The 19035-nt window shown below is 40.4% G+C and overlaps 1 protein-coding gene and 1 long non-coding RNA gene across 2 annotated transcripts in view; one reads left to right on the top strand and one right to left on the bottom strand.

Moving 5' to 3' along the window:
- The window catches only part of IPCEF1 (interaction protein for cytohesin exchange factors 1), a 76351-nt gene extending 74223 nt beyond the window's left edge, over positions 1 to 2128 (bottom strand). Inside the window, exon 1 of the mRNA XM_055536032.1 lies at positions 1674 to 2128. Coding sequence (XP_055392007.1) covers positions 1674 to 1679 — 6 coding nt within the window. The 5' untranslated portion in view covers positions 1680 to 2128. The remainder of the gene's footprint in view (positions 1 to 1673) is intronic.
- Positions 2 to 12162, top strand: LOC129620173 (uncharacterized). Its single transcript, XR_008698410.1, has 5 exons — positions 2 to 567; positions 3343 to 3487; positions 9175 to 9263; positions 11135 to 11340; positions 12041 to 12162. It is a non-coding gene; the product is annotated as an uncharacterized LOC129620173 (long non-coding RNA).
- Positions 12163 to 19035: the final 6873 nt, after the last annotated feature.

Consider the following 19035-nt stretch of genomic DNA (forward strand, 5'->3'; position numbering starts at 1 on the left):
CTGGAAATGCAGGAAGGAGAGAAAAGAGGAAATTTCTGATTGTGTTGTAACATTTGTAAAGAGAGAAGGAGGGAGGAGGTGGCAGTGTTTATGAGCAGGATGGAAGCTAAAAAAAAAAAAAAGACTCTCCAAGCAGAGCTAAAGGGGCGCTTACTAGCTGAGGCACAAAATGTGCTAATTAGAATCAATAGACATCTAGCTGCACCTGAAAAACTACGTAACACAGCATTTATCACTAATGTTTCCTGTTTCCACCCACAACCACCTTTCTCACTACCACTTTAGTCATGACAGGATAGCGTTCACTCGAGTTCTTAAAAATAACAAAAATATCTCTTTTATTCTTTGTGAGAGAAGAAAAACTTATAGCATGCTTTATTTTGTGCCATTTCTAAAGAGCAACAATTATTTAAATAAACCTGGAAGACAACCATTACAGTCTCACAGGACTACAGGTTTACATCAGACTACTAAATTCGCGGTCCTGCTACCTCCATCGGGTTGCATGTAAACCACATGAATTAAACATCCCAAAAAAAGAAGTTCCACAACCTCTTTTGGTGAGGTGTAAGTACCTATCAACCCTCCTTATTGGGAAATTCTGATTTGCAGCCAGGTTTAATTCACATATTGTTTTATGGAAGATAAATTAATTACCAATTTCTATTTTATACTAGCTCTTCTAAGAATCAAATTAGAAAAAAGATACTATATCTGAAATACACATTTTTCACAGTACATTTTAAACAATTCAAGTAAAATCATCAGACTATAAACAAAAACAGAAAAAAAAATCTTTCAACTGGCTCTGTATGTGTGTGAGATTTTTTTTTCCTCCATTATATCTAAGCTGAATTCAGTCAGGATTAAATGACATAATCTTTTGAGTGGAGAATTTGAAAAAAAATGTACATAATCGAAGAGTTCTAAAAATTGGTATGCAATCCTATTACAAGAGCTTATAAAGTTATTCTAGATGCACCTGGCTAATATCCTCTGTATCTAACTATTGCTTTAATAATTACAATGGTTCTATTATATTTTTGAAGAGGGAATATGACAGAGTGGAAGTAAGATGGGATTTTTAAATCCAGAGACCTGAAATCAACTTACAGCTGTTGTAATTAGTAGCTGTGTTACCCAGGGAAAAGTCAGTTTAGCACTCAAAACCAACTTCCTTCATTTGTAAAATCAAGATATTTATAAATCCAATCCCATAAGTCTCATAAGTATTTAATATGGTTGTACACAAAAATGCACTAAAAACTAAAAATCCTGTATGTATGCATGGTAATATTATATGATTATAGATGTAAACAAATTTTTCATATATAATAAACAAAAATTTCCTATCAAGTTTTAGGATAGGCAGGATTTGTATTTCTCTCAGATGTATTTCTCTAATCATTTAACTTCAGTGATGAAGTTAAAGTGCCTTAAACTGTATTTCCTGAGAAACCTCATACTGACTTTTTATTTTACAAATATTAGAATAAAATTTTATTCTTGAAGAAATAAATCATTCTTTTGAAAAATGGACATGACAAAGGCAATATTTGCCCTAAATTTTAGGCAAGAGAAGACCTGTTAGAGTCATGACAGGCAACAAAAATTTAGGTATTTTTGACCAAATTCTAGTCATTTCTACTTCATAAGATATCTCCCACACTGACCTGCATCCTGATCTAAAATTCCCACTATTCTCTCCAACGTTCTTTCTCCTGGGGTTTTTTCTATATGCAATTATCTGAGTTCAGCAAAGCCCATTAACAAAATATTTTAACCCAAATATATTGTTCAGATAATGTATTTTATTTTGATAGCTAGAACTTAGCTGACAGCCAGGACTGAAAAAGAAGAGAGTAAGTCAATTTAGACAGTGGGAATAATTTAAGAGAATCTGGGGTCCAGGAGACCCCAGGAAGCTCTCAAGACAAATTAAGAACCACAAGGGAGTAGGAAGAAAAGGGAATTATAGACAGAGGCAGTCCTAGACCATTCTGACGCATCTGAACAAGGTCAATCACATTAGCTTATAAAAAAAGAACAGCTTAGAAAAGAAGAGAAAGTAGGAGAGGACACTGCAGTATCCGTGAAGGGAGGCAGCCCACGCTCCATCCCTCCTGACTGGGAGCAGGTGAATCTCCTCCATCCATTAATTATAGGCTAGTACTCTTGCCTGGAAAAATCCCATGGACGGAGGAGCCTGGAAGGCTGCAGTCCATGGGGTCACGAAGAGTCGGACATGACTGAGCGACTTCACTTTCACTTTTCACTTTCATGCATTGGAGAAGGAAATGGCAACCCACTCCAGTGTTCTTGCCTGGAGAATTCCAGGGACGGGGAGCCTGGTGGGCTGCCGTCTATGGGATCACACAGAGTCGGACACAACTGAAGCGACTTAGCAGCAGGAGCAGCAGGCTTCCCAGGTGACGCTAGGAGTAAAGGCATCTCCTGTTACCAATGCAGGAGATGAGACGTAAGAGACATCGGTTCAATCCCCGGGTTGGGAAGATACCCTGGAGGAGAAAATGGCAACTCGCTCCAGTATTCTTGCCTAGAAAATCTCATGGACAGAGAAGCCTAGAGGGCTATGGTCCATGGAGTCCATGGAGTCCACTCCAAAGAGTCTAACACAACTCAAGCAACTCAGCACAGCACAATTTGACAAGGTCTTTCCAGTTCTACCATACAAACTGATGGCTGGTTCTAGAGAAAACCCTCTATCAAACTGCACACTCTGTCTCAACGTGGCCCCAAAACAGGCCTCGGTCTATGCTAGATTCTTGCACCTGGACTAATGAGGAGTTGGGCTCTAGGCTGGACAATACCTCAAGCAGGTTGAGCACCCAAAACCGAGAAGACTTTATTCAGACTTTTTTTTTAAAACTCGGGCAAGGAGTTTAGTCACTGAGTCAGCCCTATGTCTCAGAACTTTTCCTAAGGCAAATGATCATAAAATCTGTATAAGTGTTCAAACTGTTTCCTCCAACCAGAAGCTGAGCTGCATATTACAGGAACAATAAATTAGTGGGAATTGCATTTTCGCTTGATCAACATGAACTTTAAACCTAAATTGGTTTACATGAAAGAATGAAAACAATCTTGAGAACTTTAGTAAGTTTGAGATATGTCTAACTCCTCACAACAGGAAGTGGAACCCACGAGCTCGTCAGTTTCAAAAAGATCTCACATGTGGTTTATTCCACTAGATGAGCGAGAAAAAGCCAAGCAAACAGTGAGCACTTTATGAAACCATTTTTTTTTGATAGGGAATTATAACCATTATAACAAATGTGTGTAAGTATGCTCAGCCATGTCTGACTCTTTGTGACCCTATAGGCAGCAGCCCGCCAGGCTCCTCAGTCCATGGGATTTCCCCAGACAAGAAGACTGGGATGGCTTGCCATTTCCTGCTCCAGGTGATCTTCCTGACCCAGGGATTGAACCTGTGTCTCTTCATAACAAATATCTGAAGCCTAATAAGGTATTTTTCTCACAAGATTTTCTTCCTATTGGGATATTGTAGGTAAAACTTAAAATTCTGAATTTGCCCTAATTTGGCTCTAAAATTTGAGGAAATTTTTCTTTTAAATACATATTTCCTTTTTATTGAAAAGGAGTATTTTTCTTTTACTTTTTAAGGGGGGGGTTAAAAAAATTCACTTGGTCATTAATTGCTCAAAAACACATGCTGTATAAATATACAAAGGAACCAGTGTAAAATATACAAATGGACCTCCTCTGATATTGAATGATGGTGTTCACATCCAAGTTAAGGGTAATTATTATACTGATTTCTAATTTATATAGCAATTAAATCTTAAAAGGTACAATTTACCTGTGACATATTAAAATTCACCATAAAATAGTTTGTCATTACATCAAACTTCACAATGATCGCGTCTTAAAATTACACGGTGATATGCTATGATGCAATGGCACCCCACTCTGGTACTCTTGCCTGGAAAATCCCATGGACGGAGGAGCCTGGTGGGCTGCAGTCCATGGGGTCACTAAGAGTCAGTCACAACTGAGCGACTTCACTTTCCCTTTTCACTTTCATGCATTGGAGAAGGAAATAGCAACCCACTCCAGTGTTCTTGCCTGGAGAATCCCAGGGACAGAGGAGCCTGGTAGAAGGCCGTCTATGGGGTCACACAGAGTCGGACATGACTGAAGCGACTTAGCAGCAGCAGCAGCATGCTATGATGGGTCCTGATTTGCGCCATTTTCCCAAGTTCCATGGTATAAAACCTCACAGCATTGTCAATTTTAAGCTACCAATACTTTAAGTGGCCAGCAGCCTGAGCCAAAGGACACAAACAGCCTCAAAGCTCTAGGGTAGTATTAGTCACTCCGTCAGTCTGACTCTTTGTGACCCCATGGACAATAGCCCACCAGGCTCCTCCATCCATTGGATCTTCCAGGCAAGAATACTGGAGTGGGTTGCCATTTCCCTCTCCATTAACCAAGCCACAAAAATTCCTAAATTTTTTAGGGCCAAGCCAGCTCCAGCTGATAAAACCATTAGGGAGTTTCTCTACAAAACACCTTTGCCCCCCTGTAAAAAAAAAATCTCTCCTTTTTCCTGGCAAATTAAACTCAGTTTTGTAAAGACAATTTTCAAGCTTTAAATATTAAAATTTCACCTGTAAAAATACATGAAAAACTTGCTACTTTTTTTCCGAAGACTAGCTACCTTAAATATTACTAAGTTAATATGAAAAGAAACCCTCTGATAGTGAAAAATGAAGATAGATAAGAGACATTATAATAACAATAGACAATAATTGAAAACAATGATAACCAAGAAACATAAAGCTTATAGTTAGATAGTGTTTGCCATAACCAGGGTGAGTCTTTTCATAAATACTTGGACTAAATTGTCACATTTACAGCTTAGACATTATTATAATGCATATTTTACTGAGAAGAAAATTTTTTAATTAATTTTTATTGGAGTATAATTGCTTTACAGTGTTGCATTAGTCTCTTGCCATACAGCAAAGTGAATCAGTCATATGTATATGCACATCTCCTCTTTTTTAGATTTCCTTCCCACCATTTAGGTCAGAGGAGAAAACTGAAGTAAATCAAGGTTCAGTGTTTTGCCCAAAGTCACAAAAGGAAATGGTAAAATACATATATTTATTTTAAGAATAAAATTCACAAAGTAGTAACCTTTAAGGTATTTGCTTTGGTTGTTGATGTTATATAAAGTAAGAGAACAGAAAAGCAGGGATTGAAGTTTGAGGAGAAGCTGGATGCAATGGCACTTTCTACATTGAAGAGAAACTGGAGAAATTAAAGAAGAACTAGGGAGAAGAGGAAAAAGAAGGAGAAGAAAAAGAAGGAAGGACAAGGAGAGGAGGGTGAGGAGGAGGAAGCTAGAAGGTGGAAAGTGAGGGAGAGAAACGTGTCAGGGAAAGAGTGTCTAGCTTAATCAGTGGAATAAATGACAACAATATAGAGAACTGTGGTGTTGGAGAAGACTCTTGAGAGTCCCTTGGACTGCAAGGAGATCCAACCAAGGCACCCTAAAGGAAATCAATCCCGAATGTTCATTGGAAGGACTGATGCTGAAGCTGAAAGTCCAATACTTTGGCCACCTGATGCGAAGAATTGACTCATTTGAAAAGACCCTGATGCTGGGAAAGATTGAAGGTGAGAGGAGAAGGGGATGACAGAGGATGAGATGGTTGGATGGCATCATCGACTCAATGGACATGAGTTTGAGTAAACTCCAGGAGTTGGTGATGGACAGGGAGGCTTGGCGTGCTGCAGTCCATGGGGTCGCAAAGAGTCAGACACGACTGAGCAACTGAACTGAACTGATAGAGAACATGGCTTAAGTAGAGAAATGACAACCCACTCCAGTATTCTTGCCTGGAGAATCCTATCAACAGAGGAGCCTGGTGGGCTACAGTCCATAGGGTCACACAGAGTCAAACACGGCTGAAGCAACTTAACACAGCAGCATTTATAAATATATACATATATATCCATAGTAAACATATTGAGTTTGATGTATATAAGACACATGGGAAAATAGCATATATAGTATTTATGAGTCTAGAGATTTGGGAGAAGTCTGGAATAAAGATATAAAATTAGGAATCATCAGCATATAGAGAGTGGAAATCTTGAGTTTGGGTAAGATCACTCAGATGTGTAGGATGTAAAAGGAGTGAAGTCAAAATCCAAAGGAAGACCAATGCATTTACACAGAACTAAGAGGAATGGAGACTGCCAGGAGACAGAGCAGACAAGCAAAGAAAAACAAGAAAATCAGGAGAGGGATTGTCGTGGAAGTGAGGTAAAGACTGAAGGGAGAGGTGAGCCAAAACCATCAAACACTCACCAGTATAAAAGAGAAAGAAAAAATTACTAGAGACCTTGGCAAAACAGTTTCATCATTGTGTTGGCTAGAAAACAAATTTCAGTGGGTTGGGGAGGAATGGGAATTTAAGAAGTTAACAGAGCATTAAAGACTAGTCTTTCCAGAATCTTGACTGAAAAGAGGAGACATGATAGTAACAGGAGTCCTAGAGCCAAAAGACAGAGATTGTTACACGTGTTTTCAAAACTATGCTCCTGTGCTTTTAATCTCTCCTGCAGTAAACTACACACAAACACTTGTTCACTGACAGTGGGATGTTGAAATTGAAAAGCCATTTAACTACATGATAGCAAAAGTCTCAGCTGCTCATATTCTAACTCACTGAGTACACATTTCTCACTTCCTTCTTTTCTTTCTTAGCTTTTACTTTATTTTTAAGGGAATGAAATATGAATACATGATATACAAGTTCCCTTTTCCATTTCCCTCTCATTCACCCCAGGTTACACTAAACCGAATGTGGTATTTATCATTCCCATGCAATTTTAGTATTTATAAGGAGCATTTAACAACACCATAAGCAATAGCATTATGGTGGTGGTGGTTTAGCCGATAAGTCGTGTCCAACTCTTGCGACCCCATGGGCTGCAGCTTGCTAGGCTCCTCTGTCCGTGGGATTCTCCAGGCAAGAATACTGGAGTGGGTTGCCATTTCCTTCTCCAGGCGATCTTCCAGGAATCGAACCCGGGTCTCCTGCATTGCAGGCAGATTCTTTACCAATTGAGCTACGAGGGAAACCCTAATAGCATTAATGGAGGTGTTTAATGTTCAGTATTGTATTTTTTAGATTTTTTTTTTTCCCATGTTGAGGTAAGTAGTTGTAGTTCTAAGACAACAATGCTGCTGCTGCTGCTGCTGCTAAGTCACTTCAGGCGTGTCCAACTCTGTGCGACCCCATAGACGGCAGCCCATCAGGCTCCTCCATCCCTGGGATTCTCCAGGCAAGAATACTGGAGTGGGTTGCCATTTCCTTCTCCAGTGCATGAAAGTGAAAAGGGAAAGTGAAGTCGCTCAGTCATGTCCGACTCCTAGGGACCCCACGGACTGCAGCCTACCAGGCTCCTCCATCCTTGGGATTTTCCAGGCAAGAGTACTGGAGTGGGTTGCCATTGTCAATGAAAATGCCACAGTTTATTTATCCACTCACATATTAACCCACATTTAATATATAATTGTGCACTGCCACAACATTGTTGCCATTATCAACTTTGTATAAATTCCATTGTATAATATAATACACACGGGCACATGTGTCCGTGGGCTAGAGTATTTACCTGAAAGTAGATTACATGGTCATAGGATATATGCATCCTTAATTTTTTGGATATACCTCGATTGCTCTCAAAGTGTCCTGCTTATAATCCTTCTTGCAATTAAGAAAGGGCTTCTCAGGTAGCACTGGTTGTAAAGATACTCATACTTAGTGGAGCAAGCTTCACTTGGACCAGAGGAAAACTACTTTCTGCCTCCCGATGAGGCGCCCATCAAGCCGTAGCTTCAGTCTTGCTGCGCTTTTCATTTCTGATCCACAGAGATGGGCACTGTTTTTGAGCCTAGCTGTGCTTTTCTTGTGTTCTACAGTTTTCTCTCTGTTTATCACTGAACTCTGTATGGACAGCAGAGTGGAGTGTCTACACGTGAACCTGCAGGACATTGCTGAATGGAAACCAGTCACTTCAAGTATGAGACCCCACCTTGAAATCACAATTTAAGTGACAAACGAGTCACTTCCCACAGTGGTTTCAATACACCACCAAGACATCTGTCCAGTCCCTCTCCTGGCACCCTAAACTTTTCTTTTATCCCACAGAAATGCCAGGCACTTTAACAATTTCATACATTTGAATGCTTTATTATCTTCCCCTATTTTTCATCTGCTTAACACTTACCCTTCCCTTCAGACCCAGGTCAAATGCCACCTCCACCGTGAAGCCCTCTCTGACTTTAGAAGGCAGTGAGCTCTTATAATAATCTTATATTCACTCAGGGTTATTTATCTGTAGTCACTGTAAGAATTGATTTCTATTATTTCCCAAAGATCTTCATGGTAGGTACTATTTTTACTGTTTCACAAAGGAGGAACTTCCTCTTGGTGTGGTAAGTAACCTCCCCTCAGATCACGTTGAGCTAGCAAGAGAGCCAACTCTAGACCTAGCCATTCAGATTCCTAAGTCTGTTGTTTAACTCGAGGCTACTCTACTTCTTCTGTCTTTTTTATTCCACAATGGTTTGCTGATGCCTCTCCTCTCAAATGGGTTGATAACTTATCTGTTTACAAATCTGAGTGGTAACACGTGGTGATATAATCCATCCAGTGCTCCAAACCAGCAACTGTGATTAATCTCATATAGGCTTTTCTTCCATCCCATTTAATTACTTAATCGCTTCCTCTGTTAATGTTGCTTCTTAAAGTTTATCAAATCCCCTTATCAGCTCTATAGTTAAATGACAGTTCTGCTTAGATTGAATGATTGACCACAACTTCAAAATAGAATTGATGTTCTTGAACACGCCATGACTTCAAAATCCAGCACCTAGCCCAATGCCTAACACACAGGGAACACTCGATAAATATTTACCAAAAGGTTAACTGTGTCTTATGTCAACTTTTACTTCCTATAATGCCTTAATGATAGTGCCTGGTACAAGTGGAGATTTAACAAATGTCTGGAAAGCCATCTAGTGTTTGATTACTCAGAGCTGAAAATACCTCCACAAACATCAGCAGAGAAAAGCAACATCAAAATTGCTCTGCATTCTTCTCCCCACAGAAAGCCACATACATAGAGAAAAGCTCCTGGGATCAACTGACACTAAGTCTGAACCCACCCGGAGAGATGACCTGGATGTTTCTTTAAAGGTAAAATGGACTTGTGCTGGACAAACCTCTTGTGATTGTTCAGTTGTTAAATGATGTCCGACTCTTGCAACCCCATGGGCTGTAGCCCACCAAGCTCCTCTGTCCATGGGATTTCCTAGGCAAGAATACTGGAGTGGGTTGCTCTTTCTTTCTCCAGGGGATCTTCCTGACCCAGGGATCGAACCCGTATCTTCTGCATTGGCAGGCGGGTTCTTTACCACTGAGCCACCAGGGAAGCTCAGAACGACAGGAGACTGAAGCAGACAAATCTCTACTTCAAGCTAAAATACTACTGCCTGAAAACCCACAGTAGCTTTCTTCAGCATCCTGCTTTAACCATATCCTCCAAAGACCAAGAATCTGGAACCCAAGAAACAGGAATGCATGGGGGTGGAGAAGAGGTGCTGGGTGGAGGGACACAGGTCTTCCAGAGGTGGCCAACAAGCCTCACCCTGTCGTCTTTCCCCAGGCAGCTGTGGTGTGCTTCTCCACTCCAAGTCCTACTTGGGACAGAAACTATGCACAGCAGCTTCCTGCCTTCAAGCAGCGTTGGCATAGCCAATTCAACTCAGAGTTCTGTTGATGGAGCCTAAAAAGCAAGCTGCCAACATTTCAGCTCTTTCCAGTTGATCAAAAAGGTGGAAAAGAGATTCCTCAGTTCATCCCTGAATATTTCCACATCCCTGAGACACACACCACAGGCACAGGGATGGAGTGGGGGACAGGGCAGGTTCCCAAGGGGGCTGGAATCACGTGGCAGCTGTTCCCGGCACACAGTGCACAGAAGGACCAGGCAATACACATTCTGTGAACAATGTATGCAGAGTTTTTTTTTTGTAAAGCACACAAATCAAGGACCAGTTTGCTGTTAAATCACTGCACAGATGCAATCCCAGCAACAGGCAAAAAACCCAACGACCACAGTACCAGAAGTAAGCGTTCATTCACATTCGGTGAACTTGTCCTCATCAGCAGAAAGACTGAGCCAGGCAACTGTGGTTTCTATGCTGCTGCTGCTGCTGCTGCGTTGCTTCAGTCGTGTCCGACTCTGTGTGACCCCATAGACAGCAGCCCACCAGGCTCCACCATCCCTGGGATTCTCCAGGCAAGAACACTGGAGTGGGTTGCCATTTCCTTCTCCAATGCATGAAAGTGAAAAGTGAAAGTGAAGTCGCTCAGTCATGTCCGACTCTTCATGACCCCATGGACTGCAGCCTTCCAGGCTCCTCCGTCCATGGGATTTTCCAGGCAAGAGTACTGGAGTGGGTTGCCATTGCCTTCTCCAGATTTCTATGCAGAGACTTTCATTTTAGGAAAAAGTTTTCCCTTGGCATTTCTTTTTTCCAGGAAACATTTAGGGAAGGAAATTTATTTTAAACCATTTTTGAGAAAACACTGTCATAAAGTTTTGATCTAAGAGAACTGTGACATTTCTTCCCCACTAGCGCAATCCCTGAAAGCAATTCTTGAAAGCTTTAAGTAAAAGAATTGTGTACAACGGTAAACAAGATACTGTGTCACATTTTCTCTGAGCCTTGTCATCCTTAAATTAAGGCTGCTTTCCTTCCTTAGCTAAAATGCTGTTACTAAAATCTGAGACTTTAGTAATCAAGCCTTTAAGACTCATATGCTAGTCATTATTATTTATTTATCTATTCATTTTAATGAGAAACAAATCATAAAAGAAAGCTAAGCATATTGATTTAGTGTATAATGCTGAATGGCCACAGTATCGTGCTGCTTGCTGTTGTTTAGTTGCTAAGTCATGTCTGACCCTTCTGCGACCCCAGGGACTGTAGCCCACCAGTCGCCCCTGTCTATGGGATTTTCCGGGCAAGAATATTAAAGTGGATTGCCATTTCCTTCTCCAGGTAATCTTCGCGACCCAGAGATCAAACTCAAGTCTCTTATGTCTCCTGCATTGGCAGGCAGATTCTTTACCACTGAGCCGCATGAAGAAGCACAGCATAATGTATGGAAAGCCTTATACGAACTACACAATGGATGTTTAATGATTGTACCAAATATAATCATAATGGTGGAAATTTCCCCAAAATCTCTGACCAAGATTCTAAAGGTATTATGCCAGTGCTTTCTTTCGGGTCACAAGTTGGTAGATTATGGATTTTGTTTATTCAACCACCCCTTACTGCACAGTCACTCAGTGCCAAGGACCAGCAATTCAGTGGCAAGAAAGTTTTAACACAGCTACCAGGGAAACACAGAAGAAAGAGAACTGGGTAAGGATAACAAGGTCTCACCCCATCACAGTGCTTACCTAAAACTGAGGAGTCAGGGCAGGCCCTCAAAGACCTATGCATAAGAGGATGTGGCACAGTAATGCAGGTACAAGTCAGGAGGCATGGACCACAGAGGACAGCAGGATTTGGGGGTGGAAACTGTGTTCAGAGGGGCCAAGTCACATCACAAAGAGCCTTGTAAATTATGCTGGAAAGTACAAAGTTCATCTGAAAGCCAATGGAAGCCATTGAACAGATGGAAAAAGATGAGTAGAAAAATCACATCTATGTGTAGGCAAATTCACCCTGGCTGTTGTTGGGCAGGTAGAGGTTGGTTGAGGGGTGGGGAGGAGACAAATGCAGAGAGAGGCAAAGAGCCCAGTGAGCAGAGGGAGGGCAAGTGTTGCAAAGATGGGGAAATATTGGGCTGTTGTTACATCTTCTGGAATAACCCAAATAGACTTTTTGGTCAACCCAACATTTAGGTGTTAAAACAGACAGAACTTAATGAGCTAATCCTTTTGATTCTGTGTGAAGCTTTAGCTTTGAAAATCCTGCTGCTTCCCTTCAGAAGAGAGAAAATCAGAGGCAAGAGAAACATACTATCAGATAACAACAATTCAACAAAAAAAAGAACAGTGTTTTTTTACTGTGCACATAATAAAATTTCAAATGCATAGAGTCTAGTTTCTTGAACTAGCACTATTTACATACCACTTCAATGATACCTATCATGTCAGGATCAATAAAAGTCCCTTAGAAGTATCACCCTGCCCCCACCAGGTGGTCGGCTCCTCCTCTAAGTACCCCAGCACCAAGCAGAGAGCTCAGCACACGCAGCTCAATACATGTTATTTTAATGGAAATGAAGGGTAATTTGGGATGTCATTAGGTCAAATGTGTCAGGCCTATCAAAACCACCTAGCATAAAAATAGGTCTCTGGTGCTACATATTATTTAGAGAACAAATGACAGCAGAAAATGGAACTAATTTTCTAAATGGAAAGATAAAGTAGGGTAACCACTGAAAAGCAGCTGGAAGAAATGCTTGGGAGAGATATTAAGTGTTCCCAGCCAGACACTGATGGCTGTGAGATAAAAATAACAGGAAAACTGACACACAAGGAGAGCTGAGCTGATTCAGTCAAGGGGTGGAGGATGATGGCTCATGAAATGAGAAAGACCCAAAAACAGTTACCACCAAGAAGAACAGAATCCACTTGTGCCCAGAACCAAAGGGGAAGCAGGTTACATATTACACGGGTAAAAGCCCTCGATTGGGAGTTCCAGGATAATACATTAGTCCTTGGCTAATCAGATTTGCCATCTTTGTTCAAAAATCCAAGGCCATACTTTTTTTTTAAAGACGTGGAGATTTTGACTTGTTTCAACTCACTATTAAATCTCCAATTCCTGCGTAGTACAGTGGCTGACACATAATAAACTCAGGAGAGGTAATCAGTGAACATTAAATGAATGTTTCAATGAATCAATTTATTCATTTGTAGTCCTTAGGCGCTCTCATTATCTTAATTTCCATTTCCTCTTAAACATATAAGATGAACGCCTTCCAGCTGGAAGATTACTTTTTATTTTTATCAGAATTAAACCCTGCATTATCTTTCTCAAGGATTCAACAGTCCTAATTCTTTCTTTTCATGCCATTTTCCCAAATAACACATACACATGCTTATAATCACATGCATTTTTTCTTTTAAAATTTCTCATAAATTTTGCATACTCTAAACCTGAGTCTCCCTGATTCTGTCTTTACAGATCTGTGACCTCTGTGTGCTTTTGCCCTTGACCATAAAACCCTCCTTTAATATCCTGTATACACAGCTTTGATCTCACACAGAATGATCTCTGTTCGTTTCCAAGGCAAACCATTCAATATCACGGTAATCCAAGTCTATGCCCCAACCAGTAATGCTGAAGAAGCTGAAGTTGAATGGTTCTATGAAGACCTACAAGACCTTGTAGAACTAACACCCAAAAAAGATGTCCTTTTCATTATAGGGGACTGGAATACAAAAGTAGGAAGTCAAGAAACACCTGGACTAATAGGCAAATTTGGCCTTGGAATACAGAATGAAGCAGGGCAAAGGCTAATAAAGTTCTGCCAAGAGAACGCACTGGTCATAGCAAACACCCTCTTCCAACAACACAAGAGAAGACTCTACACATGGACATCACCAGATGGTCGACACATAAATCAGATTGATTATATTCTTTGTAGTCAAAGATGGAGAAGCTCTATAAAGTCAGCAAAAACAAGACCAGGAGCTGACGGTGGCTCAGATCATGAGCTCCTTATTGCCAAATTCAGACTTAAATTGAAGAAAGTGGAGAAAACCACTAGACCATTCAGGTATGACCTAAATCAAATCCCTTATGATTATATAGTGGAAGTCAGAAATAGATTTAAGGGACTAGATCTGATAGAGTGCCTGATGAACTATGGACGAAGGTTCATGACATTGTACAGGAGACAGGGATCAAGACCATCCCCAAGAAAAAGAAATGCAAAAAAGCAAAATGGCTGTCTGAGGAGGCCTTACAAATAGCTGTGAAAAGAAAGGAAGTGAAAAGCAAAGGAGAAAAGGAAAGATATAACCATTTGAATGCAGAATTCCAAAGAACAGCAAGGAGAGATAAGAAAGCCTTCCTCAGAGATCAATGCAAAGAGATAGAGGAAAACAATAGAATGGGAAAGACTAGAGATCTCTTCAAGAAAATTAGAGATACCAAGGGAACATTTCATGCAAAGATGGACTTGAAAAAGGACAGAAATGGTATGGACCTAACAGAAGCAGAAGATATTAAAAAGAGATGGCAAGAATACACAGAAGAACTGTACAAAAAAGATCTTCACGACCCAGATAATCACAACGGTGTAATCACTCACCTAGAGCCAGACATCCTGGAATATGAAGTCAAGTGGGCCTTAGAAAGCATCACTATGAACAAAGCTAGTGGAGGTGATGGAATTCCAGTGGAGCTATTTCAAATCCTGAAGGATGACGCTGTGAAAGTGCTGCACTCAATATGCCAGCAAATTTGGAAAACTCAGCAGTGGCCACAGGACTGGAAAAGATCAGTTTTCATTCCAATCCCAAAGAAAGGCAATGCCAAAGAATCCTCAAACTACCACACAATTGCACTCATCTCACATGCTAGTAAAGTAATACTTAAAATTCTCCAAGCCAGGCTTCAGCAATATGTGAACCATGAACTACCAGATGTTCAAGCTGGTTCTAGAAAAGGCAGAGGAACCAGAGATCAAATTGCCAACATCCACTGGATCATGTAAAAAGGAAGAGGGTTCCAGAAAATCATCTATTTCTGCTTTATTGACTATGCCAAAGCCTTTGACTGTATGGATCACAATAAACTTTAAAAAATTCTGAAAGAGATGGGAATACCAGACCACCTGACCCGCCTCTTGAGAAATTTGTATGCGGGTCAGGAAACAACAGTTAAGACTGACATGGCACAACAGACTGGTTCCAAATAGGAAAAGGAGTATGTCAAGGCTGTGTATTATCACCCTGCTTATTTAACTTACATGCAGAGTGCATCATGAGGAACGCTGGGCTAGAGGAAGCACAAGCTGGAATCAAGATTGCCAGGAGAAATATCAATAATCTCAGATATGCAGATGACACCACCCTTATGGCAGAAAGTGAAGAAGAACTAAAGAGCCTCTTGATGAAAGTGAAAGAGGAGAGTGAAAAAGTTGGCTTAAAGCTCAACATTCAGAAAACTAAGATCATGGCATCTGGTCCCATCACTTTGAAATGTTGTTGAATCACGCAAATACACCGGGATTCTTGGCCCCCGGAGGAGAAGAATTCAATCCGGGGCCAGAGACGAGGCTTGATCGCTCAGAGCTTTTGTGTAATAAAGTTTTATTAAAGTGTAAGGAGATAGAGAAAGCTTCTGACATAGGCATCAGAAGGGGGCAGAAAGAGTACCCCCCTGCTAGTCTTTAGCTGGATGTTATATAGTCACTAGCAGTCTGTTAATGAAAGAAAGGAATGTCTTAAAATTCAGAATGGCACCAGGCCCCTCGCCCATAAGATGCATTTTGGGATAATCTTGGCACCAAATGGTTTATCCTGGGCCATAAAATGATTAACTTGAATCTTAAAGAAGGGCAGACCACCATACAAATAGTTTCATTTACATAGATTAGGGGAACAATATCTGAGTATAACATACTGGTTTGTCAAGTAGGTTTTGGGCCAAGAGGCGGAACCGACTTGGAGACAGAGTTTGGGGTAAAGGCGTAGTACATTAGCATAGCTTAAGACAAACATTTCCATAAGAAAAAGGCATTGGTTATCTCTAGGCTCAAGAATAGCTAACTTCAGGCGAAACCAGGTGTCATTACGGCAACACAGTATTTTAAGATAAACCTCCCTTTAAATTTGTCTAGAGAAGGAAAAAAATATTGCTAGTTTGTTTCCTCCTGCCGCTTAAGAGAGATAAAAATGTCTGACACTTGCAGGCTATATCCTCCATTTGGAGACCCCTCTCTCCTTGGGGACCCCTAGATTTCCTATCAACCTGCCTAGGAAATGACTCTCTCAACTTCATGACAAATAGATGGGGAAACAATGGCTGACTTTATTTTTCTGGGCTCCAAAATCACTGCAGATGGTGATTGCAGCCATGAAATTCAAAGACGCTTACTTTTTGGAAGAAAAGTTATGACCAACTTTGACAGCATATTAAAAAGCAGAGACATTACTTTGCCAACAAAGGTCCATCTAGTCAAGGCTATGGTTTTTCCAGTGGTCATGTATGGATGTGAGAGTTGGACTATAAAGAAAGCTAAGTGCTTAAAAATTGATGCTTTTGAAGTGTGGTGGAGAAGACTCTTTAGAGTCCCTTGGACTGCAAGGAGATCCAACCAGTCCATTCTAAAGGAGATCAGTCCTGGGTGTTCATTGAAAGGACTGATGCTGAAGCTGAAACTCCAATACTTTGGCCACCTCATGCGAAGAGCTGAATCATTGGAAAAGACCCTGATGCTGGGAGGGATTGGAGGCAGGAGAAGAAGGGGACGACAGAGGATGAGATGGTTGGATGGCATCACCGACTCCATGGACATGGGTTTGTGTGGACTCCAGGAGTTGGTGATGGATAGGGAAGCCTGGTGTGCTGCAGTTCATGGGATTGCAGAGTCGGACATGACTGACCGACTGACTGAACTGAACTGAACTGACACACAGCTTTATATCTAATCTTTGCAAAAATTTTCCATTGAAGCTCATTTATTCTCTTAATTGTTCTTCCCTATATTCACCGTGATTATTCATATTCTATTATCAAACACACACCCATTCATGTGCAAAAAATCAGACTTCCCTCTTTCTGCAAGTTTTAGATAGTGAATTTCCTAGGTTGTATAAGTGACTATAATTTTCATTTTCATTTTTAGTTTTCTGCACCCTTGTCTCCCAAACTATCCACCATTTTTCATCATTAGCAAACATTTCCTCATTTAGAAGGAGCATCCAAACAAAAGTGCTCTTTGCCTTCTCTCCCTCTGGAATATGAAATTGTTATCAAGCAGAGAATTAATATGTTGTCCTGCTTTTTAGTAAGGTGTCTCTTCCAGGAGCTGTCTAGTTCAATTTCTCTATCATTATAATACAACTTGCCTTGACATCCATTTCTTAATGTGCGTCAGGAAACCACTGTCCACATTCCCTATTTGGCAGGAAGTCTATACTATATTTTCTTAACACCCCACTTCTGCTTCTGCTTTTGGCTCTACCCTAAAAACTCTGTCCTACGCATTCATCATGAAGTCATTAGATTTGCCAAAAGATGCACACCATCCAATCCCACACTGCACTGCAGCCTCTTCTATTTGAAGTGTCATGTTACTTATACTAACTTCTCTATTTTCCCTGCATAATCAACCAATAAAGGGGCTTCCCAGGTGGCACTAGTGGTAAAGAATCTGCCTGCCAATGCAGGAGACACAAGAGATGCAGATTCAATCCCTGGGTCAGGAAGATCCCCTGGAGGAGGAAAAGGCAACGCACTCAAGTATTCTTGTCTGAAAAATTCCATGGGCAGAGGAGCCTGCTGGGCTACAGTCTGTGTATCCCTTTCCATCTGAAGTATCATGTTACATCAACATCTCTATTTTCCCTGCATGAGTTTCTTCATCTAATAGAGGAAACTTGCTTAATTGACTTACCTAATTTAGGCAAATTTATGGCCATAAAATTATTTTTAAAGGAACCTATAATTTTGGCATAATAATTAGCAGAATTATTTCCATAGAAGTTGCATGAGAGGTTACACTATACCAGAATTAATTGAAAATAGAGACAAATTTATGTACATTATGTCAAAATCGTGGTTATGTTCCATGATATTTAAACAGCTAGGGGTATTAAACAAAAGCTTGGTGATCATAAGAAACTTTTGAACTCTAACAAAGGGATCATTTAATTCTGTTGTGTGTGTTAGTCACTTAGTCGTGTCTGACTCTTTGCAACCCCATGGACTGTAGCACGCCAAGCTCCTCTGTCCATGGAATACTCCAGGCAAGAATACTGGAGTGGTTTGCCATTTCCTTCTCCAGGGGATCTTCCCAACCCCTGGATCGAACCCAGGTTTTCTGTATTGCAGGCAAATGCTTTACCATCTAAGCTACTAGGGAAGCACTTTCATTCCATTATGACTAATGAAATGGACAATAAGTAGCTAGTCAAACTTAAAATCAACCTAATTTTTTACTCATTCATCAAACTGACGATACTTAAAGTCTGAATATTCCAAAGAATACTTACAAGCTCATTTCCATCAGTAGCCATGTATGATGTCAGATTGGTAGAAACAAAAGCTAGAAGAGAAAAAGCATTTTCAGTTAAATGTTGGAGGAAATCACTCTTAAAATTGTATAACTTCTTGACAGGAAGAAAAGCACTTGTATTCTGATTGATGAATTTCACAATAAAAGCAATTCATTACAAAGCCTTTTAATTCAGAATAAGCCAACTGTTAAAAACTGAGTTCATAAAATAAGCCAGAATTTTAATTGCACATGTGTCAGTATTTCTTTCAAGTCTACAGCAAGATATATTATATATATATTTTTATCTACTTAATATTGTACTATGGGCTTCCCTGGTGACTCAGTAATAAAGAATCTGCCTACAATGCAAGAGACACAGGTTCCATCCCTGGGTCAGGAAGTTCCCCGGGAGAAGGAAATGCAAACCTATTTCAGTATTCTTGCCTGGGAAATCCCAAGGACAGAGGAGCCTGGCTACAGTCCATGGGGTGCCAAAGAGTCAGACATGACTGAACAACTAAACAACAACAATACTGAATCATACATAAACATACATTTTTGAAAAGTGAAAATATTTTCATCTTCAAGATGAATAACATAATGTAAGATGTGGACATATCTGATCTATTACTATTGTTCTGATGGTATTAACTGAACAATTTCAAAAATGTAACCAATCCCTCAGCCTCAGAAATCTCAACTTTAATAT

This window comes from Bubalus kerabau, chromosome 9 (assembly GCF_029407905.1).
Source record: "Bubalus kerabau isolate K-KA32 ecotype Philippines breed swamp buffalo chromosome 9, PCC_UOA_SB_1v2, whole genome shotgun sequence".
In the NCBI taxonomy this organism is placed as follows: Eukaryota; Metazoa; Chordata; class Mammalia; order Artiodactyla; family Bovidae; genus Bubalus; species Bubalus kerabau.